Genomic DNA, 27,180 nt, shown 5'->3' on the forward strand with positions numbered 1-27,180 from the left:
GCACAGCTGTAGTCCCAGCTACTTGGGAGGCTGAGGCAAGAGAATCACTTGAACCTGGGAGGCAGAGGATGCACTGAGTCAAGATTGTGCCACTGCAATCCAGCCCGGGTGACAGAGCGAGACTTTGTCTCAATAAATAAGTGGACATAGGCCCTGATGGATTTGCTAATTGATCTTTCTTTCCAGAGGTATCCATCTTTGACAATTTAGAGTTGGTTTATGCAATTGTACAGCACCAGCTAGTATTGTCAAAAAGCTATCTATTTTGTCATAATATAAAAATATTGACCAGGCCATGCTGTGATAAAATCTAGTAATTATATTATAAATGTTTCAAGTACAGCAAGTAGAAAGAACAGATTCTTATTTTAAGATTGTTTCTTTTCATCTGATTGTTTAAAATTGACTATGGCAATGAAAATCAATTTTAATTTTAAGAGGTAACGAAGTGAATATGAGCTCAGGACTTTTGTGGTAACATGGCCCTGTCAGCATTACTGGGCCACTGGCACTGGCTTTGGCAGCCGCTTTTGCCACATTTAGATTAACAGTCCCTGCTTCTGTTGCACCGACAGAACCCATGGCATTGTCTGCCTAATGACAGCCAGGCTTCACTGGGCGGCAGAGCATAGGTCCATTATTAAAGGAAGCAATGTGCATATATCACTGCCCCTCTGTGACTATTAATAGATGCTGTCTGTATTCCAGACTTTGCTTACAGTAAATCTGTGTGCAGTCCACATGCATTATGTTTGTGCTGTATATACACATGAATAAATATATATGGCACAAAATGTAAAACGTAAACATGTAAAATATTCTCTTTCCTCACTTGAGGACAAGGCCGTTGTGTTTAGTGTGCCCCATGTGCTCTGGAAACCAGAAATTAATACATGAATATTTATCCTGTTTAGGCACCAGGGATGTTAAACAGCTTAAAGAAAAATAGATTACTAATGAAACGTGAAATAAGTTATTTCACACTTCTCTTCTAAACTATTACTAGTATCTTACTTACATGCATACAGAATGATTGTCTAATGGGACACACACAGATATGGAATATTTCCCATTTGGATCAGCCAGCAGTACCTGTTTGCCATTTTGGTATGACTCATCTGGTGCCCAGGAGTCCTGAAAACAGTAGGACATGCTGTATGCTTTAATCATTTGGGAATGGCAATCATTTTGGTACTGTTTTAGTGCTATCCCTCAGTGCAGCTTTGATTATTTCATTTTTGGCTACATTCTGTGATTATAGCTCCTTGCTTAAGTGTAAGATCTTACTGATACTTTAGAAATGATGGGTAACACATCCAGATGCTTTGCAAATGACCAATCTGTAGAAATATAATGAATGACTACCTGCTATCTGCTCAGTGCCTACTAGGTGTTAGGCTCTTTAATTCAGTTCACTTATTTCCCTAAAGATTTGGGTAACATCCAGGAAGATGCCAGTTATGAGGTTGAATGTTCTAGCAGCTTCAGAAAGCTAAATCATGTTCAGAGTAGAGCCTCTCATTATGCTACCCTAACTTCCATTATTATAGGATCATTTTATCATGAAGAGACTTTATAAGGTTTTTTTTAAATTTTTTTTTTCTTTTCTTTTTTAAAAAATAGACAGAGTTTCACTCTGTCACCCTGACTGGAGCTCACTGCAGCCTTAACCTCCCAGGCTCAAGTGATCCTTCCACTCAGCCTCCCAAGTAGCTGGGACCACAGGTACATGCCACCATGCCCAGTTAATTTTTTGTGCTTTGTGGAGACAGGGTCTCCCTATGTTTCCCAGGCTGGTCTGTAACTCCTGGGCTCAAGCAATCATCTCGCCTTGGCCTCCTAAAGTGCTGGAATTACAGATATGAGCCATTGCACTGGGCCAAGTTGTTTTTTATACTGCTGGCAAAAAGGGCAAAGCCTAAGACAAGCTCATCTTATATGGAACTTTATAGTTTTGGAAGATTCCTATATATTTCTTTGCCATTTACTTCATTTTATTCCATTTCATTATGACTTCATTATGAAATGGAATCAGTAAAATGGCAGAATACCACAGTTTCTCTGGAAGTATAAAGTGTAAGGTGTGTTTCAAATGATCTTTGGCTGCTGCATCATCGTCATAGTTACCATTTATTATTTACTATGGCAGACACTGGGCAAGCTCTTTAAACCCCAATAATTGTGAAACAGAAATGTACCTCCAGCTGCACACTCACATGTATATGCACACATGCAAACACATATACAAACACACACATACATATACACATACACACACACCAGCCCGCTTACATAGTCACCACATCTGAAGCACAGATGAAGTAAGGAAACGCAGTTTATGTTGAGGGCAGCTTTCGGTGTCACAAACCGCAATTTCGTTTAGATGCTCATTTGATTTAGCAGCTGTACTTTCAGGTGCCCCCTGACTTTGGAAGACATTTCTGTCAAACCCCCATCTAGAGTGTTACAGCCTGCTGAGCCAGTTTCTTCTTATCAAGCTACAATTCTAAATATTTGTGAGAATATCCGAAGTCCCTGAGGACCAAGTCAGCTCCCTTGTAAAAACGTGGGGGCTTTTAACAGTTCTTCTGAGCACATTGCAATTTATCAATTTCTCTTTACAAAGCCTTCAAATAGAAGATTACAGTGTTATCATGTTCATTCGTAACCTTTCAATTAAGTAATTCCAGCTGTATTCACTTGCTGCAGCCTCTTTAGTCCCATCCTTATGAGATTGCGAACTCCTATCACTTATCATTGAGAAAGTACGGTATTTTATTCAACCACATTTTTCTAAGACAGTGAATCTGTTGCTATCAAATGATCAATGTCATGTTAAAGGAGTTTCTTAATAGCATACATTTAAATAGCTCATCTTAATAGTCCAACAAGCTCATAGGCTGTTTGTACAAAATACAAGGTTATATCAGATGCTACCCATTCAACCTTTGCTGTAAATTCACTCCATAGCTACTAATGATAGAAAAGGATTGATGATGGTGGGTGGGATTAACCTTGGCAGGAAAGAAAAGCAGTGTCATAGGGAACAGTTATAACTTCTGGAGGTGCATTTGAAGATTAATTCAGATAGTAGCCAGAGGGCACAAGTTTTTTAGTTCGCCAAAAATAGAAAAAATAATTTTGCATAACTTCTGTTGAATAAATAGCAAGATGCAAATGGCACATGGCAAAATGTATTTCATGTTGCTTCTGATTTTCTCCTGATAGAGTCTGAATTGTTGAATTAAAACTCATGGGTGATTTTAGTAAATGAAAAATATATATTTTACATTGTACTGGGTTGTTGATTTTTCTGTTATGGTTACTAATACATATTCATTTCACATTTGGACAGATACAGCAGATGGTGTATCTCAGGAGCTCTTCTCTGCTGGCTTGGTGGATGGTCATGATGTAGTTATAGGTAAATTGTTTTTTAGTATGCACTGTCATTTTGTTGGTGTATAAAATGGAAATGTGTTTGGAAGCAAAAGTGTTCATTAAGAAATAATGCACCCTGAATATTTGAAGAATTCTTCTGGAATTCTTATCTTTTATGTAGAAGTATATTTAAGAATCATATTTGGATGGGCGCCATGGCTTATGCCTATAATCCCAGCACTTTGGGAGGCCAAGGTGGGTGGATCACCTGAGGTCAGGAATTAGAGACCAGTATGGCCTGTTTGGTGAAACCCTGCCTCTACTAAAAATATAAAATTAGCCAGACATGGGTGGTGTATGCTCGTAATCTCAGCTACTCGGGAAGCTGAGGCAGGAGAATCGCTTGAACCTGGGAGGCGGAGGTTGCAGTGAGCCGAGATCATGCCATTGCACAACAAAAGTGAAACTCCGGCTCAAAAAAAAAAAAAAAAAATCATGTTTAATTTTTTTTTTCAAAAGCTCTTAATGTAATCCTGTCTCATGTATCTGGACATGATTTATCCAGTGAGGAGCCTCATTTATTGGAAATATAACAAAGAACTCAGAAGACCCAAAAGTCCATGATGTAACAAAAATAAGATGCTATAAATTCTGTGCACTAAAGCATAGGAACCTCTGAGACCCTTACTCAGAGTTTCTATATTCTGTTTTCGGACACAGTTCTAATAAACTTAGAATTCGTTTTTTCAGCCCTCAGCAATATTCATTATAAAATCTCAGGTTTGGATGGGAACTTAAAGATCATTCAGGCCAGTTCTTTCACTGTATAGATAAGGAAATGAATTCCTAAAGAGGTTCGGTGGTGTGTCTAGAACCATGCAGCTGGGTTGTGGCAGAACGATTTCACTTTGAAACTGTGGGTCTTTCTGCCTCATTTAGAATCATAAGATAGCTGCATGGAGATAGGGGAGCCTGCTCAACATAGGCCTGCTGATAGGAGCAAGCAACCACCCATAGACCTCCTGACAAAGCAAAGGAGGCAGAAAAGCTCTAAGAGGCAGACATAGCCATCTGAGAAAATGTGTAGCCTGGTTCCACCTAGGGTGAGGATGAATAGCTCCATGCTCTTCAGCAAATTCTGACTTCATAGAGATTTTATGATGTATTACTGTATAATCATAATAACCCTAACTAATCAAGATTAGTTAGCATATTAATAATTATGTTAATATATTAATTATATTGACTAATAACGTATTACTTAGAGGAATATATATTATGATAATGCCTTATTAAAAAATACTCAAAACTGATTTTTGAAATGACATGCTCCCCTTAAATGATACGTTTTATGTTTTTTTTGTTTTTGTTTTTTTGAGACAGGGTCTCGCTTTGTCACCCAGGCGGGAGTGCAGTGGTGTAATCTCGGCCCACTGCAACCTCTGCATCCCGAGTCCAAGCAATTCTCGTGCCCCAACCTCCCGAGTAGCTTGGGACTACGGGCACGTGCCACCATGCCCAGCTAATTTTTCTATTTTTAGTAGAGACAGGGTTTCGCCATGTTGGCCAGGCTGGTTTCGAACTCCTGACCTCAAGTGATCCGCCTGCCTTGGCCTCCCAGAGTGCTGGGATTACAGGCGTGAGCCACCACTCCCAGCCCCTTAAATGATATGTTTTAATTTTAAAAATAACTTATTCAAAATAAGTCCTTCCCCAACAATGCTAGAGTATGTGACTGAGAGGGAGTTTAAGGCAGATACACACACCTATCAGAATAATTTGTTCCTAGTAACTTTGGAATGTAAATCATTACAAAGTGAATTATTTTATGTAAATAAGAGTAATTGAGTTTGTAGTGGGAGATTAGAATTCTGACTAAAGACATAATACCCAATATGTTATTTACATACAAATGATATGTCATAAATGCAGATACAAAGATACCTTTATAATTAGAAAAAAATAGGTTTTTTCCTACTGATTATCCATCAAGTGTACACATTGATTTCACAATGAAGCTCCAACTCCTTTGCCAAGTGGCTCCATACATGAGGGGACACAGACATATTTTAAAGGAAAGTGACTTAACGTGCATTTATGTGGTGTGAGTTGTATTCACTTATATATCTTGTCTTTCACATTTTCCTTTACAATCTTGTGAGGTTTAAGGCCAGCTAAGTTCTCACCTAAGTTTTCTAATCAAATGTGAGAGGGAAGCTGAGAAAAAAGATTGATTCAACTTTGGTGTCTACTTTAAATTCCGTCTAAGAACTCATGTTCATCTACCAGTTCCTTGATGAAGATGAACACTCTTCTTCATTAGAAAACATAAGTACACACTTTTGTGTCTTAGTTTACCAGAAGAAATAGAACAGTTAATGGCTAGATCAGGAGACCCTGCAAAATGTATTTTCCTTGAAGAGAGCTATGGTCCATATGCTAAGCATCCAGAATAGAAAATTAATCAGCAAGTGAAAATAATAATCAAAAACTTCTTTGAAACACCTACTAATGTCTCCTATTGGGCAAGAAGCCAACGATCAGATTGTTCTTTTATTGAGTTGATCCTGGCAGGTGGCTAGGAATACAGAAAGTAAGAGAGCTTCATGGAAAGGCATTAGGTCACATCTTCTTTTAAGCATGGTGCTTGCTTCAGACCTACAGTCAAGTTTAATGTACTTCTTTTTTTGCCCCAGGCTCAGCTAAAGTTAAGAAGGTTTTATTGTTGTTGTTGTTGAATTTTTAAAAGGAGGAGATTAAGGCAGAGTTCATGTACAACTTATTGAGTGTATTTTAAATACAATATATAACCATAAAGCTTTTCTTTTTCTATGCCTTAGTTAATTATTATTCTAAAAACTCTTCAGCTTGCCTTTTTTCCCCTTCTTGGAGCTAAATTATTTCTGTGTAGAGAGTGTTGGAGTAATAACAGGCATATCTAACTCTTTTTGATATAGTAGCACTTAAAAATGCCTTACATGGACATCACACTTAAGTGTTTACAGACAATGTTTATGTATTTCATTTGATCATCACATCAGTTCTATAAGGTAAAGAGGACAGATTGTTTTAATCACTACGTTGTAGACTGAAAACTGAGGTCTGAAGAAATATCTAGACTATCGCAACTGGTAATGGTCCTTGAGCTTGGGTCTTGTTGACTCCCCAGTATTGACACTTTGCATATAATTTATACCTTCACCCTTAAAAAGTGGATCCAGGTAATTTTAAATGATGGTGGTTCTTGCGTCCCCTGGGAGAAAAATAGCTTTTCCTTGTTTGTTTTTCCATGGACCAGTGGATGTTTTCTATTTTAATTGCTGATTATTTGACAAACTAATGTATTTGATCTTGTTCCCTCTAACCAATCCTAGCAAATAATCTCTACTCCCTCACTCCTCATGTATTTCCCTCTTTACTAGATATGTCCCACCAGCATATGAATATGTTTTTATTTCTCTTATCTTCAGAAAGCCCTGTCTTTACCCCACCTCCCATTACAGCTATTTCTCTCCATCCCCTTAACAGCTAAACTTATCAAAGACAATTGCCCTGGCTTTGATTCCTTTCTTATCGCTGTCTCTTAAATCCATCTCAGTCAGACTTTTGACCTTCCTACTCCACTCAAATTGTTCTTTTCAAAGCTGTACCTGGGGAAAACACACCTGCAAAAAGGAGTAGCAAGATGCACAGGTAGGCGTGGCTGGAGTGAGGGGAGAAAGAAGGAAGGTAAAGGACACATGGTCTGTGAATGGCTGCCATGTTCCTAAACCTGAGGCTCATCCTCAGTCCTTATCATGCTTGACCTATTGGCGGTATTGGGCATAGTTGACAATGCCCTTCTCCATGATAAGCTTTTTCACTTGGTTTTAAGACTCCACCCTCTCCTAATTCTCCCATCTTACTGGGATTTCCTTCTCAGTCTTTTTTATTGGTTCTTCCTCATCTCTCTAACCTATAAATCTTGATGTGTCCAAGGACCCTTTCCTTAGATCTCTTCTCTTTCTCTGCTTGCTCCTTTGCTGATCTTATCAGGTTTCATGGTATTAAATACCTTCCACTCTTTAACTCCCAAATTCATATCTTTGATCCAGACTTTTATTTTGAATTCCAGACTTATATTCAGCTCCCCTTTTAGCGTCTTCACTTGGAAAGGTAATAGACATCCAAGATTGAATCCACAGCTTCAAAATCCAGCCCCTGGTATTTCTTCCCAGCCCATCCCTCCAGGAATCTTAGACTCGTCATAGGCATCATCTCCACCTTTCCAGGTGCTCAGGCCAAAACCCTGGGCATTGTCCTTGGCTTTTCTTTCTCTCATGCTTCACATCTGACCCATCTGAATGTGCCCAGGATCCTGCCTTTGCTCACCATCTCACATCCCATCCTGTTTCAAGCCCCTCTCAACTCCCAGTTGAGTTCTTGTATTCATCCCTTTGCTGTCATTCCAGCTTCCGTACTTGCCTCCCTTCAGCCTGTCCTCATCTCAACAGCCAGAGATCCAGGTAAAGTAAATCAGATGCAAAAGGCCACATATGGTGTGATTCTTTATATGAAATGTCCAGAGTAGGCAAATCCATAGAGTCAGAAAGCAGAAGAGTGGTTGCCAGGGGCTGGCAATGAGGGGGGCAGGGGAGTGACTACTAAGTGTGGGGTTTCTTTTTGGGGTGATGAAAATGTTCTGGAATTAGAAGTAGTAATGGCTGCACAACCTTGTGACTTTACTAAAAACCACTGAATCGTGCATTTTAAAGGGGCGAACTTTATAATATGTGACTTTTAGTTCGGTTTTTAAAAAGTAAGCCAGATTGTATTCATAGTTCAATCAGAACTCCGCAGTGGTTCTCCACCCACAATTGCCATGGCCTCCAGTCCTCTGCACCGTGTCCCCTCTCACTTCTCAGATGTCTCCTCTCCTGCTCTTCCCCTTGCTCACCCCACCCCAGCCACCCCGGCTGTTGAACTTGCTCTTCTTCCAGGACACTCCTTCTTTAGGGCCATATATGCCCACCCCTTGGTGCTTAAATATTACCTCACAAAAGGGTCTTGAGCAGCCTCATTAAAATTGCACACCATCCCCAACTCTCTACCTTCTTTCTTATTTTGTTATTTTACCTAATCTCTCCCCATTCAATAGCCTGTATGTTTCATTTATTTATTTTGTCAGCTATATAGGACTTCCCCTTGAGCATCAGTTTTTTAAGGCCAGGATTTTAATCTGTTTTGTTAACTGCCACATTCCCAGTGCCCCAAACTGCATTTCACGTCATAGGCCCTCCATAAACATTTGTTAGAGATAAACAAATCCCATTTTGATATATATAGATATATCATAACATTTACTTTAGAAACAAAGGATACTTTGAGTTATAGGATTCTAGTGTTTTAAGAATTTTGCTTTCAAGATTGCAAAATTCAGAGTGTTTGCAAATATGAAATAAGTTCACCTGAGGAAAGCTGTGTAAAGAAAGAGTCCAGTTTATATAGAGGTTTGAATGATTTCTTACATGTGTATTTTTTCAGCTTCTATAATATAAAATAGCTAACATTTAAATAGATTAAAAATCTGTTTCTTTCCCATCAGCATTTTCTTTTGAATTGGAGTAAATGCTTACAGCATTGTGAAAAGGCTGAAAAAGCAATAGCATATGTTATGGAGCAGTGAATGTTATGAGTTTTACTAGAATATGGCAAACACAGGTTACAAAAAGTCTTCAATACCTAGCTTCAGGGTAGCCTGCCTTTAGTGTGCCAACCTTTGCAAAGCAGAGTCTGGATTGAAGAAGGGCCAGTATAGTGACATGAAGTGATTGCTTTCGAGCAGAAGCAAAGCAGTGCAGAAATTAAATGTGCTGTTTGTAGACTGAAATCATAAACCTACTTGACTTGTACTTAAACTCAGCACTACCTTAGGCAAGAAACAGGAAACATTTTTAGGCTTTGTGTAAATAGCCGTTGATAAGATTGGCAAGGCCTCCTGGGTGGGTGTTGGTTTAAAAAAGTTTGCAAGATGAAAAACTAGAGGGCATGCGTGCATAAATTTGCTTATCTTGCCTGGCTGGGTTGGCTGACAAATGGAAAGATACCAAATCTGAGTCCCTATTCTAGTTGTTTCAGAGGATTCCCAAGGATGAGTGATAGTGAGACAGCAGAGAAACTCCTTGTTTCCTTTGCTTCCTGGTGAAAAAACAGCCGGCGAGAAATAAGTTTTCTCTGCAATGGAAGCATGGGGTAAAAATGCAAAACACAAAATTCATATGTACAAAAGTAAACAGAAGCTCTAAGTTCTCTCAAGACTTTGTGATATAAATTTTTGAGGAATTAGTTTAGTAAGTTTTAGAACCTCAGCTATAGAAGAAGGAACACCAGTGGGTATGTTAGGCTAAGCAATTACGTGACCTGCTTACCGGCTCTTGCAAAGCTGCTGAACTCCAATCTGCACGGCTCAATACAGAGGCCAGGGTTTGACTGTGTGTATACACCGGAAGAGAAGCTGCTTGACAGATGCCTTTCAGAAATGTGCCCACTGACTGCCCTTTGCTGTGTTTTTATACCACCCTTCCCTAGCCTTGTAGCAACGTATGTCTGTTTCCTTTAAGTAGAGTTTAGAACCAGATGTTGGAATTTCTGTTTCCTGAGAAGGGAGCTGTGTGCCTGCATTCATTTCTATAGTTTTCCTTTGATGGATTTTGAGCATCACTGACTAGTTGTCACTGGAAGGAAAACTTACTTTAGTGATAGGTGTTCCCAAACTCTCTCAGTAGACTTTTGGACTATTGTTCATGCCCCCATGAGATGCTCTTTTCCTGCACATGAAGAATCATGTTTAAAACCTGTCTGCTTGCAAGACTTACCATACATGTCACCATCATGAAGCCTCCTCTGCTGCCTGACACCCCACTCCTTGCACAGTTTGGAGGACAGCTTTTCCTTGTCTAGAATGCCAGAGAACCATATTTTTACCACCTCAAGACGTATGGCTTTCATCCTGCTGTACTACTGCGTGCTTGTCTTCCTTTGTGTGGAGGTTGAAGGCATCTTTAGGGCAACGCTTGTCTTCTATGTTATTGCATCACTACCATTGTTGACACACATAGGCATTTAATAAATAAATATGTTGGATAAATGAATACATTGTATACCATTTGTAAATTCAGTACTGGATTATTGCATGAATTGATGACTTGGATAATGTAAATATTGTTGTATCTTCCAAAAAAGAAATAGTAATTCATTATGATTGATTTTTTTTTTTTCCTCTCTCTGCCTTTTCCCACATTCCTTTCCTTTCTCTCAGAAATTGAATTGTCACATGACTTTTGAGTCTGGTCTCTTGGGAAAGGAATATGGTTTGTCTCTACAGCCTTCTGGCCAGGCATGGTAGCTCACGCCTGTAATCCTAGCACTCTGTGAGGCTGAGGCAGGTGGATCACTTGATGTCAGGAGTTTGAGACCAGCCAGGCCAACATGGAGAAACTTTGTCTCTACTGAAAATACAAAAATTAGCTGGATCTGGTAGGGCACACCTGTAATCCCAGCTACTCAGGAGGCTGAGGCAGGAGAATTGCTTGAACCCGGGAGGCAGAGGTTGCAGTGAGCTGAGATCGCGCCACTGCACTCCAGCCTGGGCGACAGAGCGAGACTCTGTCTCAAAAAAAAAAAAAAACAAAAAAAAAAACAAAAAAAAGAGGGCCTTCTGTCCCCTAGTGCTTGCCAAGGTTAAGTATTCTGAGTGTCTCTCAAAGTATGAGCTGTGAGATGCCTGTCTTATCTGGGATGCTTATTAAAAATGCACGTTTCTGGGTTCCAGCCCAGAGATATAGCATCAGCTGTCTTTTGGGCATAGAATGTGGAAATTTGTGTTTTCAACAGGTATCCCAAGTGATTCTCATACACACTGGAATTTCAGTCACTTTATCTTTTTTATTTTAATTTTTTTTTTTGAGATGGAGTCTCACTCTGTCACCCAGGCTAGAGTGCAATGGTGCAATCTCGGCTGACTGCAAGCTCCGCCTCCCAGGTTCACGCCATTCTCGTGCCTCAGTCTCCCAAGTAGCTGGGACTACAGGTGCCCACCAACACGCCTGGCTAATTTTTTTGTATTTTTAGTAGAGACGGGGTTTCACCGTGTTACTCAGGATGGTCTCGATCTCCTGACCTCGTGATCCACCCACCTCGGCCTCCCAAAGTGCTGGGATTACAGGCGTGAGCCAACGCGCCCGGCCCATAGTCACTTTATTTTATGCTTATAATAATCTTTGGAGATGCCTTCAGCTCATTTCATCATCTATACCTTTTTCCCAGTCTCACTAATCTCCTTTGCTTTTCTGCCTTATTTGATTCTCTGCTGTCTTTAGGAGTCTGTTTTAAAACTGTGCCAGTTAACTTTTAAAATTGTGTTTATGTGTATGAATGGTGTAGATGCCACATATATGGCATTGGTATAAATTTTTACCAAAATGAGTAGTTACAGTTTTGATTAAAACTAACATTGCTGCTCAGGAGGCAGTGGATCCTCCAGATGGCCTTCAGCTTTTATTTCTCTGCAAAATGGCAAAGTACGCTTAGGCTCTCAAGTATGGGAGCAACAGAATCTCTCTCCTCAGTCATGAGCATATGGTTAGATGTGCGAAGTGCTCTGTTCTTCCTGCTACAGTCAGGGATATTTAAGTCTGTTATGAGTGATCCACAATTTACTGAGCAGCAGTACACTTTTACGATGAAAATCTTGGAAAACAGTGAACATATTTCATCTCATATTCATTTCAGTGATTATGCTGTGATATTCACTGATATTGACTTTCAGTGAAGAAAAGCATTCATTATTAAAATAGTGTCTTTATTACACAACTGTACTATGATTTTGAAATGGTGACAAGGAATAAAGGAAGAAAACTCCTTAAACCCTTTCTGGGTTTAGACAGGCTTGTGGTTAGTTGAATGATGTCAATAAATACAGCTGAGTGATTCCTGATTAAAAGTTGTCTGTGTGTTAAGTTTAATACGTTAGGGAATTAGGACTGTAAGTACTTTGGGGGTGCTGTGCTGATTACTTTTCTTATATATTTTTACCAAAAATAAATGTTGACCTGTTAGATATGACGTAGGGTTTCTATTTTCAAAAAGGCACTGCAGCCTATTTGATTGTAACTCATTGCTCCTGGTTTCCCAATTATCTTTTCTTTCTTTAAAAAAAAATCTTTATTGAGGTATAATATTTATTCCCTAAATAGAAAAATTGGACATTAATATTAAAAGCTGGCAAAATTATGTTTTAAATATTCACAAATGATAGGCTGGACTACCTAATATAAAAGTATCCGTGTTGTATAATAATTCTAATTCCATTCAGATGAATGACTGCCATTTCTAGATGAATTAAGATACTCAGCAGTTGGGCCAGACATGGTGGCTCAAGCCTGTAATCCCAGCACTTTGGGAGCCCAAGGCAGGCAGATCACGAGGTCAGGAGTTCAAGACCAGCCTGACCAACATGGTGAAACCTCATCTCTACTAAAAGTACAAAAAGTAGCTGGTGGTGCATGCCTGTAATCCCAGCTACTCAGGAGGCTGAGGTAGGAGAATCGCTTGAACCCGGGAGGTGGAGGTTGCAGTGAGCCAAGATTGTGCCACTGCACTCCAGCCTGGGCGACAGAGCGAGACTCCATCACAAAAAAAAAAAAGAAAAAAAGATATCAGCAATTGAACTCTTGAGAGGTGGTAGAATCACATGTTGCTTTAAACATCCAAAGAGCTGTTTGCAGAATGCTGGGAAACCAGGCCCAAATGAATGTGCAATGAGAGCACACGTGCACACACACACAAACACAAACATAAGCACAGACAGAGCACACAAATTCAGCATTAGTTTGATCACACACCTAAGGGTTACTATATATTTTTTGAAGTTTATTTAAGAACAATTTATTTAAGAAAGACAGACTAAAGTAAAATGGATAGAATTCTTGCTTTGACAGAATATCATTTTTTAAATCTGATAAAAGCACAAGAGAGTGCCCATACTCCTCTGCGCCAAACTCAGAGGAATTAAGCAGAAGAAAGAATTCCTAGAAAAAAGAAAGAATTCCTAGAAAACTAAATCAGAAGCTTAAGCTGTGATGTCCATTCATAGGATTGAATCCTCTGCCAGTCCAGCCACTCCCTGTGCTTATCTATGTAGAATCTGCAGATTCTAACATAGAATGACCAGCTATCCAGGGAAATGTCGGTAGAAGTTCTTTGTAAAGAACTTCCGATTTGGGGATGGGGGAAAGGAGTGATTGAAAACTACCTTTCAAAATGTGAGCAAATGTTATTTCCAAGAAGTTCTAGCATAAAATAACATTTATAATTTCCCCAAAGACGTTCTCAGTTTCTGTGTCACGTGATTATGACTCATTGCAGCAGTAAACCACACTATAAGCCCTGATTTTCTAATTAACTTTGTTACTTTGTATTTAGTTAGGAGTTGTATATCCTTTACAGAGATAGAATCCAATTAAGACCTGTACTTTACTTCACTTGGGTGAAACAAGAGCTTGCCAGTGGATTAGTCATAGACATCTACTAAGTCAGTAGAGTCTTGCTTTTTTCAATTACTTTAGATTGCCCTGTTTTAATTTATGTTAATCTGTCCTTTAACTCCAGAATCAAATATGCTTGAAGATTACACTCAGTCTCGCCACACTTTCTGATCAGTCCTTACTTAAGACAAAAATATAATTCTGGTGGAAGTAAAGTAGGCTTACTTTGGTGCAGGAAACCTAGTCTTTGTGATGACTTAACATTTTTCTAACATTACCAAGTGTGTAGGATTTAAATTAAATGGCTCTTTTGTTGAACAGTCTACTTGTTAATAGCCTGACAGGCAAGTCTCCCAGTCCCAGATGAAATCTCTCTGCTGTTTTTTTTACTTCATTGGTTAAAATAAAAGAGAAGTCACTGCCTCATGATTTCTTATATAACAGGTAATACCGCTCCTTATTTGCCCAATCAAAAAAATTTGAAAGTTAAGGAAGAAAACTAAATCCATATTTTTTTATTCATTGTGGGTTTATAATCACTATTTTGGTTCCATATCTGATTATAATCTTAAATTTGGTCCTGCATCTTATATTAGGTTATCATTTTTTTTTTTTTTAAAAAGAGGACTTTCTTGCCATTCCCAAGAAAGCCTAGTTCTTAATCTTGCACTACTTAAGTTTAGCATCCAAAAGGTTGTGTAAAAATACGTTTACCCCAGATCCATTTTAAAACAAGGAGAGATCTCAACTGGGCACCTGCTGATAGATTTAGAAACTTGTCCTTGTCATCAGGTTTATACTGTCCCCATTGTATCATCAACATTTGTGCCCAATTTTGTTCTCTCTGTTTTTGTTTGTTTGTTTGTTTGTTTGTTTTTGGTGTCTTTTCAAATTGATACATCATAGTTGTACATGTTTGGGGGATACATGTGATATTTTCCAATTTCATTCTTGGGCTAATGTTTTTCAGAATCACCCACTATACTGCATAACCCACAGTAACCATTCCATAAAAGAAAATTTTCTTGGCAGATTCTGTGTCTGCTGAGCTATAGAACCAGATAGCAGGAATTCATAGTCAGGAAACCATCTGAACAGCTTTAGGTGCAAATGCATGGGCCTGGCCAGTGTACCCTTCTGACACAAGTAAAGAGGGAGCTGCCCATAAAACTTGAGAAATAGATTTAATGCCTAAATCTTTATCCTTATAGAATTTGGTCAGTGATGAGAGGTTTGTTACTCAAAATCAGACCATCAGATTCAAAGCATCTTTTCAGTAATACACCCCTTGGAGGGCTAATTTATTACAGTTTCTGAGACTCCTTACCAGTTTGTGATTGTTGACTAGATTTTTAGAAAGTCATGCTCATGGCTCATTTCTTCACTGGATGAATAGATCTGGGGTCAAGATTGTGCTGTCGGAGCTCTGCACTTTCTTGTCTTTCTGTGATATGTAGGGTCAGAAGGACAAGAAAGGACATCTGAATTTCTTAGCCACTGCCCTGACTTTCCTTTCAGGGTTGACTGTCAATTCCTCACATATCCTTCTAACTATTTTGCCTCTAATTCTTGTATTTGTTCATGGTATTGACTAATAAGATGAGAGTGACATACAAGGGGAACTCAGTGTCTAATAGAAAGGTAGAATACAGGTTAGAGGACATGATTTGGACAGCATTACTCCGAGGAAGCATAAAAATGCTATCAGTTATTCTGACTAATGAGCTTCTCAGCCTCTGGCACTGTAGGCTTGCTGAGCTCTCAGGATTTCTTTTAAAAAGAAAAAAGTTGGCTCTTTTCTTTAGTGCTCATGAAAATTTTTATTAGATAAGGAATGAGTATGAGAAATTAATTTTTGGTATTTTTTCCTGATGAACTTTTTATGTCAAAAATATTGAACTCTGCACTTAGAAGAACTCTGAACAGTGGCTTTAGGTGTTCCATTAGCAATAATTAAATGTAAGTTTAATCTTATAGGCATAATCTGAAATATCCATGCAATTCAACTGTTTGCAGGCTAAATAGTTATTAGCCAGTAATAACACATATTCCCCTGGGATATTATTGGGAGTCCCCAAAGGGATGTCCCAGGGGTCCTTAAATGACTTTGTCAGTGCTGGTTACCATGTGGTGGTCTCACTAGCTCCCTGCCCAAAAGACTGCATGAAGAAGCCTCACCTGTATCACCAGCCAGTATGAGGACACCAGTGCCCACAAGGGGAGTGCTGCTTCCAGAAGTTCACAGGGCACCACCTGTTTGGGGCCAGAGTGGTACCTGCTTCCGTGCAGAAGTAGGGGGAGGAGGCTTCTACCACTCTTTGTCATCCAGGCCCTTAAGCAACTGTACTTCATTCATTCATTCAATAAATAAAGCAAGCATCTCGGGCCAGGCACAGTGGTTCATGCCTGTAATCCCAGCACTTTGGGAGGCCAAGGTGGGCAGATCACGAGGTCAGGAGATCGAGACCATCCTGGCTAACACGGTGAAACCCCGTCTCTGCTAAAAATACAAAAAAATTAGCCGGGCGTGGTGGCGGGTGCCTGTAGTCCTAGCTACTCAGGAGGCTGAGTCAGGAGAATGGCGTGAACCCAGGAGGCAGACCTTGCAATGAGCCGAGATAGCACCACTGCACCCCAGCCTGGGCCACAGAGTGAGACTCCATCTCAAAAAAGATAAAAATAAAATAAAATAAAGCATCTCATCTACTGTGGTGCTGAGTACACCTGATTAACAAAACAGGGTCCTTGCCCTCAGGAAGCTTGCAGTCCAACTAGAGAGGCAGACCTTAGACAAGTCAGTACACAGGTGTCAGTGAAATTACAAATTGTGAGAAGCATTCTGAAGGAAAAATGATATGCTATAAAAAAAAGACAATAATGAAAAAACATGGGGTCTTCATCTAATTCAAAAGCAGGGGAAGCCCCTCTGAGGGAGACATTTGAGTGAAGTCGTAGATAGGCATGTGTAGAAATAATGGATTTTGTAAAAGCTGACCAGTATGGCCAGAACAGGCGAATGAGGAGGTGGGATTGGGAATAAGGATGGGGAGGGGGCAGGGGCCAGATCACAAAGGACCTTGTAAAGAGCCATTAGCCATAATGACTTGCGAAAACTGAATCCTAGTGTTTCAACTTGATTGGGTCCCTTTGTAGTTAAAGTATAAATCTTGTGCCTCTCTAGCCATTTTCCTCTCCAAGAGGGCAAATAAATGCTTTCCTTCAGATGCATCTAATTAGACTCCTTTGCTGCCTGAATTTGATTTTCGTTTGACTGAGGTGAGTAGGAACCACAGAGAGACAAGAAAATAGTCCTGGAGGACTTGAGAAATAAAAGCTGAGATGATGTCCCAATGTTCTGGGTTCATTTATGTGCAAGGACATTGAAAAGTGATTTGTAATTTAATGTTTGGGGGCCAGGAGGACTGCAGAGATACCTTCCAGTAATTCTGAATCCAATTATTTTATCAAAAGGAAATTAGGATTTCTAGAAAAAAAAAAAAAAAAAAAAAAAAAACCCAACTTAGGCATTAATCACGGGCATCTTCTTTATATTAATTGGTAACCAAAGGGCCTTCACTTCATGTATATTCCCAAAACGGATGAAATATATTTCCATTTCATAATATTGCCTTATTCTCACACAAATTATGGTGTGGGCTAAGGTAGCACTACACACAAAGTAGAACTATTATCTTTATAATAGAGTACAGAATACATAAAATATTCATGTTCATTGGGCTAAAGCAAATCTGCCATTTCAAGTCCATTAATTGCAGTTGAATTTAGTGAATATTTTTTCAGGGACTAACACTCTAATTAAATTAAAGTGAGCATTCAAGTGGCTTCATGTTCAGAATGCAGGTGCAGTAAAGTAAGTTCTTGTTTAGCTAACCTTTGTCTGGGTGAACTGGATAGAGGGCTGGGGAGTGTTTTCCCACAGTGGCGATTTCTGGAGTGGGAGTGTTTATGCATTGGTAAAGCCATCTGACAGTTCTGGTCATTCCTTAATTTTTTTTTAACCTTCCCTTTAATTGGGTTTATTCTCTATGTAATACTTTCTTTTAAGGGAAAGAGCTTTCCAATCTTTTGAGAAGTAGAGGTAACAAAAACATAGAATGGCATAGAAATTATTATACAGCTCTGTAGCCTCCATTAAATAACATCCCCCACAATTCTTTAAATTGCTGGTTTCAGATTGGTTGGTTATGGTTGAATTTTAGTAAAATCAGTTTTTCTATGTCTCATGGCGTACAAATTATCATACAGCACTGTAGTCTCCATTAAATACCACCCCCCACAATTCTTTAAATGGCTGTTTTCAGATTGGTTGGTTATGGATGAATGTTAGTAAAATCAGTTTTTCTATGTCTCTTTTGAGGAGCTGTATGACTCTCCATATTGTATATTACTTTTTGTGATTAACTTTTAAAAATATCCCCATCTTGAGGCAGAGCTTGCAGTGAGCCGAGATGGTGCCACTGCACTCCAGCCTGGGGGACAGAGCCAGACTCTGACTCAAAAAAAAAAAAAAAAAAAAAAAAATCCCCATCTTATTTCTTAGACTTTTAGGATCTGAAACTGCTGTAGAGCTATGTCGTGTAGGGAAGGAACACAGGTTTTAAAATCAGATGGCTGCAGGTTGAAATCCCGGCTCTGTCAGTGAAGATATGTGACTTGGGGAAGTTAGTTCATCTCTCTAGGCCTTCAATTTCTTCCTTACCCTAGAGTGACCCACTTAACTCATGGAATGGTTATAAGAATTACTGGATTACATGAAGGGGTTAGCGGGATGCCTGGCCTCCAGGAGGCACTCAGTAAGGGGTAGTTCTTCCCTCCTTCCATTTTGAAATCAATTCACCTGGCCTCCTATAAAACATCAAGCTTCTTTTACAAAATACCATATCGGTCAGAGAATATAAAGCAACCCTGCAGTTTCCCCAAATACAGTGAGACCCAGATTCCTGGCAGAGAATGGAGGTAGACATTCCACGTAGGGAAGAATGACTGAACCACTGTTGTCCTACTTATAGTCCACAAGATTCACTGTGTTTGCCTCTGCCACCTCCACACTAGCAGTGGGAAAACCTTCTCCCATTATTTCTGTGGCACAAAGAGAGCTGGAAAGTGGTGTAATAACATCAGAATGAATACAGACACTCAGAAGGGTGTAGGCAACTAGATAAATTGGTCTAACCAAATAGTTCACTTGTAGTGAGCCTGGAGGTAACTCTAGGGTTACCTCCTGGTTTAGTTTTCTGCCTACTTCCCAGTAACTGAAATGACCCTTTCTTACTGCCTGGGAGGACCATCCAGCTTCAAAGTCTAGACCTAAGAGGAGAATCCAAGAGAGAAATGCAAATCCCCTTGTCCTCCTCAGGCTCACCCTTTGCACTGCAGTTCCTTAGTCAGTGATCTACCTCTTTGAGTTCTAGTTTCTTTGCCAAACACTTACCTCTTTCTTTGATACTTGATAACAAGAATCTCCACCAGTTTCGGGGGAGTCTACACTACCTCAAGTAAACTCACACTTCTTTCCCATGGAAGGACAACCATGCTTATAGGGCTCGACGGGACAACCCAGACAGGAGACAATGCAATAAGCCTGCTGTTTCTACAGAGGACTAGCCAACCACCATGAACTTGACCCACTGACTTAGGTGATGTTCTAAATTGCCTGTGTAAAACGTACCCATGACGCCCAGGGGGCGGGCTGGATGCTAAGCTATCAGAGATGACACATTAGTGCATCCTCCTTCATAGCCCCATGGCTGCCCCTGCCAGGTAGGTTCTAGGTTTAACGAACTCGTTTGTACAGACTTCTTATTATGATGGTGTCATTTAATAAACTGATAAAATATGAGTTCAGAAAGTGAGTTGTGTCTGCAGAAAACAACTGGGATGCTTTAGAAAATCTCGATAAAGGCAAATTATTAAAAACTGTTGCTAAGTTAGATGTTGGAAGGATACTATGAGAAAATAGAGACATTTTTTAAATCTAGGATTTTTAAAATGTTCTTGGCCCTACATCACACAAGTGGACAGTAAATTTTAAAACATTAAATTTAAGCTTTATTTTTGTATCACAGTTTTATGTTTCCCTGCTTAAACTGCCAGTATCTTTTACCCAAGCAAATACCACTCCCACTTCATCAGATAAGAGTATTTCTTCTGTACATATTAACAGGACCAGCTACATAATTTGCAGGGCTCAGTGCAAGATGAAAATACAAATTCCCTTCTTCAAAAATTAAGAATTTCAATACGGTGACAACAGAGCATTAAAGCAAGCCCAGCACCCTCTGAGCCTGGGCCCCATGTGTCTGCAAGGGCTGCAGGCCATGAAGCTGGCACCAGCAACAGACAAAAGGGCTGGGAAGGAAAGGTAGTTTCACGTGTCACCCAGCTGTCTGACAATTTCTGGTGCCAAAGAGTTTCCCCTTGTAAGAGACACCTGTTCATTGTTGAATTACTGCTTAGAAGGGCTTCTATTCTCCTTTAATTTCTGCTCTCTGATGTAGAACATACCTAATCCGAAAGCCTCACTTAATCTCTTCTTCTTAATGTACTTTTTTGGGTGGCAGTATAGTTTCTAAAACCACCTCCATCTTCTCTCTCGATACTCTCTGTTTTTTCTGTATCCTTCTGATGGGCAGTGCTCACATTATTATGTACAAACTCCAAATTCCTAATGTGGTATGGGAGTTTGAAAGCTTGGGAACTCCTCATGAAAATACTGTATTGGAATTTTAGATACATTGTTTTGTTCTGAACTTAAAGAAAATCACTTACCCTGTTTAAAATATTTTAAATGTTTTGGCTGGGCACGGGGGCTCATGCCTGTAATCCCAGCACTTTGGGAGGCTGAGGCAGGTGGATCACGAGGTCAAGAGGTTGAGACCATCCTGGCCCACATGGTGAAACCCCGTCTCTAATAAAAATACAAAAATTAGCTGGGCATGGTGGCGGGCGCCTGTAGTCCCAGCTACTCGGCAGGCTGAGGCAGGAGAATCACTTGAACCCGGGAGGCGGAGGATGCAGTGAGCCAAGATTGCACCACTGCACTCCAGCCTGGGTGACAGAGCTAGACTCCATCTCAAAAACAAAAACAAAACAAAACAAAACAAAAGAAATATATATATATATATAATATATATCTTTTAAATGTTTTAATGATGAAATCAAATATATAGAAAAGTGTACAATACTGTAGACTTCATGCAGTCATCATTGAGATTTCATTGTTGCTTAATACCTCTCCCATCGTCTTTGCAACTCCTCTTAAAATATTTTTCCATCTGGCTGCTACTTACCCAATTTACTGTTATTCTGTATTTATATAGTTGATTTTCATGACCTGAAGGATTTAACTTTGTTTGGGCCCATCCAGAGTCTCTGTAGCGGTACTGGAGACTTCTCTCCAGGGAGCCCTAAAACTAAAACCAACTCTTTCTGGCATAATTTTTAAGTTTATTAAAATTCTATGAAATGAACCTCGAAAGCATTATGCTAAGTGTAAGAAGCCAGACACAAAAGGTCACGTATTATATGATTCCATTTACCTGAAATATCCACAATGGTTAAATCCATAGAGATAGAAAGTAGATTTGTGGTTGCTGGGAGCTGGGAGGAGGTGGGAATTGGGGAGTGACTGCTTACTGGGTACAGAGTTTTCCTTTTATGTGATGAAAATCTTTTGGAACTAACTAGAGGTAGTGGTTGCACAACATTTTGAATATGCTAAATGCCACTAAATTGTTCACTTAAAAGAGTTAATTTTATGTTATATGAATTTCATCTCCACACACAAAAAAAACAAATTCTATGAAATAATATTTAAATGTTTGCATTGTAGCGTTGTATATACATATTAAAATCAGTAGTATTGATTTTTTTCTTTTTCACTGGTAACTACATTGTGAGTATTATTTTCTGTATACTCAGTTTGAAGTACTACTACTTCTTTGAAGCCAGGAAGATGGTAATTGATGGTGGAACAGTCCTTATAGGTAAATTTTATATTAAGAACCAATTAAGTTTATATTATATTTGAGACGGTGGTTTCATTTACTCTTAACAATGGAAAATTCTGTAACTCAGTAGTAGTGTCTTGGGTACCGATGTGTACTTCCTTTACATTACTTTCACTGTTCACTGGTTGGTGTAAGACTGTATTCCAGAATGACATATGAAAGTGGTTGGAGCAAACCCAGAAAGTTTTCCTTTAAGGAGACTCTATAGAAATGTCTCTTGGACCCAGGTGTAAAAATTGCTCCATTTGCACTTAGCCTATTAACATCCCTTTCAAAATGGAATATATCGTTCCTAGTATGTGGCAGTATTTTATGAAACTTAAGAAGACAATCTTTTCTTCCAGTTCTGTATGTTTTTATATGAATGCAGTCAATGCCTACCAGAAAACCATACTGTGTAAAACTTGACTCTTAACATTTTGAAGAATTGGAATGATTCTCCAGGAGAAACTGCACTTTCAATTAGAGTGGTTTAAGCTACAAGTAACAGAAAACTCTGTTCAAAATGGTTTAAACAAGGACTTTAGCTCACATACTGGATATACAAAGGAAAGGAAGGTTTCAGGGTTGTTTAGCATCTCAGTGGTATCAGCCAGGACCTGGGGTCTTTTCCTTCTCTTAGCCCGGCTCTCCACAATGTTGATTTTATCCTGAGGCTTATTCCCTTCATAGTCTTAGGAGGCTGCCAGTGAAACCGTGCTTCATGTTTCCTTGAACTCCTGGCCTCAAGCAATCCTCCCCTTTCGACCTCCCAAACCACTGGGATTACAGGCACGAGCCACCACACCTGGCCAACTGCATGTTTCCTAATTCACATTTGGCTTTTAGTGATTCTTAATAAGGAGCAAGAAAGTTTCTCTCTTGGAAGTCCCCAACGATCTTCTCCTCCCCTGTGATTAGTCCATACTGGCTTATGCCCATCTCTAAACAGGCATATTGGGGTGGAAAGTTGAGTCTCCATGAGCCCATTGTGGGGCTTCAGCTGTAATGCACACTGCCAGCTCTATGATACTCTCATTAAATAGTCTTAGAACTTTTTAAATATCTTACATAAATTGCTCATTCTGGGTGCAGATGATTCTTCAGAACACTTATTACGTTGCTTTTATATTATGTCACTGCAGTGTAGCATATCTTTCAAATGTGCTATTGAGATGTGCTATTTGCAGCCCATTTTCAAAAACTAGGAATATTAAAGAGGAGAAGAAACCAAAGTTTGCTTTCATTGGTGAGTGCATGTCATTGATGAGTGCATGTCATTGGTGAGTGTCTCATCCTTAAGAGGAAAGCAAAATCTAGGTTGTTTATGCATTTTCCTTTGGATTATGTATGCTATATGTGTTTATTTTTAATAGACAAATGGTCTTTTATAGTTGGTGTACCCTTGGTGCTTCATTGCTGATTATGTTGTTTTATTCTATTTTCTTACCTATATTTGGTATGCAGAGATTCAACCTTAATTATATATTACAGGTTTTTCTTTGACTTTAAACCATGACTCCTTTTGTTTGAATATGTTAAAAAGATAAATCTCAAATTGTGAAAAACTGAGTTTTAAAATTACTTCAGCCCATATTTTCTATCTCGAGTCTTAATTTAACACAGTTCTTAAGGAATGAACCTAGGCACTTGTAATTGAGTGCCTCTTTGCCCGTGGAATTCTTTTCCTCTGTTGGTATACCAAAATTGAAATTTGTTGAGCTTCAAGTTTTACCACAAAGCCTCTGAACCACATTAGTCAATAATTCATCCCACATCCTTCTTTCTGCTCTGACCCCAGTTCCAGACAGTTTCTTCAGGTTTTTGCTATAGTGCAGAGGTTACAACCTAGTGGCCTACAGCTCTGATCTTGCCTGCAAATGGTTTTTTTGGGGGGGGCGGGGGGGGATGGTGGGTTGCGGGGGGCTGCTGAACAAACAAAATTTGGGGATTATCTGACAACAATTGAAAAGTGGGAGAGTTGACATAAGAATCTAGTTCTGGCTTGTCTTGGAAAAATCCAAAGATCTGAAAACAATTTTTGGCATAAAATCCTGAATGGCAAAAATTCTGTTCCCTCTTCTCCAACTGAGTTATGTTATCTTCCAGGCCCCTGAAGACTGTTGAACTTCAGACTCCTTTAGAGTGCATTAGTGCTAACTGGTGCCATCCTGTTTTCTTCCTACAAACAGAGCACGTCATCTCCGCAGACCTAGATAAAAGCAGTTTAAGAATATTTCTGTAAGCAAAAAGACAAATATGATTGTTTGAGCTGATCAGGCTGTAGATGTAAGGCTCTACAGCTTTTTAAAGATTTCTGTCTTCCTGATAACTCATTGGAATCACCAGCATCCTTAGACAAGACCTTGGAACAGCAGAAGAATTCAATATACACCTAATTGTCCAGTTTTGGTAAAGGTTTAATACAAGATCATTAGGATATAAAGTCCTAACCCGTTTCCTCTAAGGGAGGGGAAGTCATATATCCAGAAGGATTGACTCCACGCAAACTGTGAGGGTCATTCCTGCTGATATTCAGTCTCTAATATGGATTCTCTGGTCATTTGTTAAGACTTTATTGGTAGTCCTTATTAAGACTAAACTCAGTATGTGCTCCCCTCCTAAATGTACAATTGTAGCATTAACCTACATACTGTATTAATGGGACTGGATAATAAAACAGCAGCAACATCACAGGGTGTTCTTGCTCAAAGATGATTACAGTGTCATCCTAATGTCCCCTTATTGCTCTTGAGTATTGCCATTAGCCCAACTCTAGGACCTCTTCCACCCCCATCAGATAAATTCGTTTTACAGCTCTAACTCATGTACCTTTACTCTTCTCTTTGGGCAGACTCCTTAGGTCACCCTCCATCCCCTTTTAAATACCAGGGTGCTGCCCAGGGCTGGGTATTCCAGTGTTAATGACAATCACAGGCATACAACTTAATGTTCTCTTCTTGGCTTAGTTTTTCCAGTCTGATTTAGATGTTTATCATGACCAGTCCTATCACTGGGGAAGGGTGTAAGTTGAAAGAAAGCACATATGTGCTTTCAGTAGTGACTTGGTTGGCCATTATAACATTTTTGTGATGAATAGGATTTTGCGGACTAGCAAGCTTTGAAAAGTGTTTGTATCTGCCAAACATTCCCATGTATTGGGTGTTTGTTACTTTGCCCAACTGGGTAATCTGGATTGTCCCTAAAATTGAAGCTATTTACACCATTTTACCGTGACATCCCACTGAAGTCCAGGTTCCTAGTGTGTCTTTGCCACTTTGGGCTCTATTTGAGCATGTGGCTAGTAATGCCTGGTGAAATGTAATTTTGAGGAAATATGGGTCATTCAGTGACTTTGCTGAGACAGAGTTCACTTATCACAGGACTAAGCTCCATGTACACGGGAGTTTGTTGACCAATGAATCCTAGAGCACTAGAATAATGACTAGCGCCTAGTAGACATCCAATAAATATTATTGAGTGAATGAATTGTTGACAACTTAAAACATACCACTGTACATATTATAAAGATATATGGGTTCTTTTTCCTATTGGGTTTTAATCAAATTGCTGGCATTTAATTAGCAGCAAAAATTGGGGTTCTGCATTTGCACTGTTCAGATTTATAGATTAAGCAGGATGGACATTCCAGAGGTTTCTGTCTCCTAGAGTTATGTCTCAGAAACTAGAAGCTGGATGTGCAATCGTTTTTTACTACATTACCCAGGCAAGAATTAATTCGTCATTTTTATCTCACCATTTCTCATTAAAAGCCTAATACCAGTATCTTGTTCAGAACAGTGCCAAATTTCAGCTTCTGCTAAACGAAGAATTGGATATCTGTTTGAACAGCACACTGTAGACCTATGGCAGATTGACTCTTTGGAAATAGAAAAAATATATATTTGACTGACCTCCAGCCAGCCAGAAATAAATCCTCTGCATAATCTTGCCAAAATGTCATTTGGTTGTGAACAGGGCCCTTCATTTGTCTTAGGAGAGCCTGCATATCAGGTGCCAGGCTACTGCAGGCTTTTCTGCTGTTCTTTTGTTCTCCCAGGCAGCTGCATCTTTGATAATGTGGATTCGTGAAAAAATATCATTGTCCTCCTTACCTGTGTCGTGAACTTCTTTCTCACCTTATTGAATTATCTGTTGAGTCAGAAAGTTTTTTTTTTACAGTTTAGTTTCTAATAACCATTTGATTATTATTATTGGTCGTTTTAGCTCTTGTGTTATAGCTCACATTAAGTTCTCTTCTGATGCCAACTGGAAATTTTAATCTACCATTACTAAGTTTAAAAATACGTTCTCTTTTGCATATGGGTAGACAACTTTAATCATGATTTTTTTTTTACTGCTTATCACTGTTGACTTAGCTATGCTTCTACTGGGTGATTGATGTGTTTTCTTTTTTTAGTTCAGAATTTCCTGCAATTTTAAAAATTTCCTGTCTATAATGTGTATAACATAAATAACACTTAATTGGACTAAGTGATATTTCATTTTTACTTTTCTAGGAAAAACGTCCCTTATTCTGGATATGTAAATAGGGATGAAGACTTACAAACCTAATGTTCTTTTTAAATTTCTCGATTATTCTGCACTTAGAGTCGAAGTCATCAGCTTGGCCCTGCTAATTCTGTCACCCACTGCTGTCTGGCTGTCCTCACCTGGGACCCCTCAGGTGCCAAATTTACCAGCTCTCTTCCAGCATTGGTTGAATATTTAAAATCTTGATTTCATTTATCTTGTTCTTGCATACAAATGAATGAAATTCCTGAACCAGGTACAACTGGTTCTTTGGAGACAATGGACTCCATCTGAGAATAGCTATTTAGTGAAGACAATTTTCATGACAGTTCATCTTAAGGATCTACTTTGTGATGTTCTTACTAAGTGTTGGACTTTTAGAAGCCACCATGTGTGGTCCCCCATTCACCACAGTTTATTATTCTTCATTTTGGGGAATGACTAGCATTATTGCTTAAAGGATGCCCCAGGTGGTCATCGTACAGACCACTGGGAATGGGCTTAAAGCCCTGAAGCAGCTGTTGAATGATGGAACATTGATCACCCACCTCTCCCTACCCTGGCCTAATCTTTCATCTGTAGCAGCCAATGGCTATCTATATGGAGAAAGAAAAATAACAGCAAGAGATGTAAGCTGGGAATGCCGCTCACCCTTGTTCTGTGGGGGCTGAGCACTCTGGTCTGGGGCTTGAGGATGCCTTCAACACCTCTCTTGGTTGAAGCTCTCAGTCACT

At 39.3% G+C, this 27,180-nt stretch overlaps 1 protein-coding gene across 2 annotated transcripts in view; it reads left to right on the forward strand.

Annotated features, from left to right (window-relative positions):
* The window catches only part of STK39 (serine/threonine kinase 39), a 304,185-nt gene that overhangs the window by 241,892 nt on the left and 35,113 nt on the right, over positions 1 to 27,180 (forward strand). For both annotated transcript variants that reach the window (XM_032755476.2, XM_058441449.1), the window contains one exon: positions 3,356 to 3,424. In XM_032755476.2, the coding sequence (XP_032611367.1) occupies positions 3,356 to 3,424 (69 nt within the window). The remainder of the gene's footprint in view (positions 1 to 3,355; positions 3,425 to 27,180) is intronic.

This window comes from Hylobates moloch, unplaced genomic scaffold, assembly GCF_009828535.3.
Source record: "Hylobates moloch isolate HMO894 unplaced genomic scaffold, HMol_V3 SCAFFOLD_1, whole genome shotgun sequence".
Classification (NCBI taxonomy): domain Eukaryota; kingdom Metazoa; phylum Chordata; class Mammalia; order Primates; family Hylobatidae; genus Hylobates; species Hylobates moloch.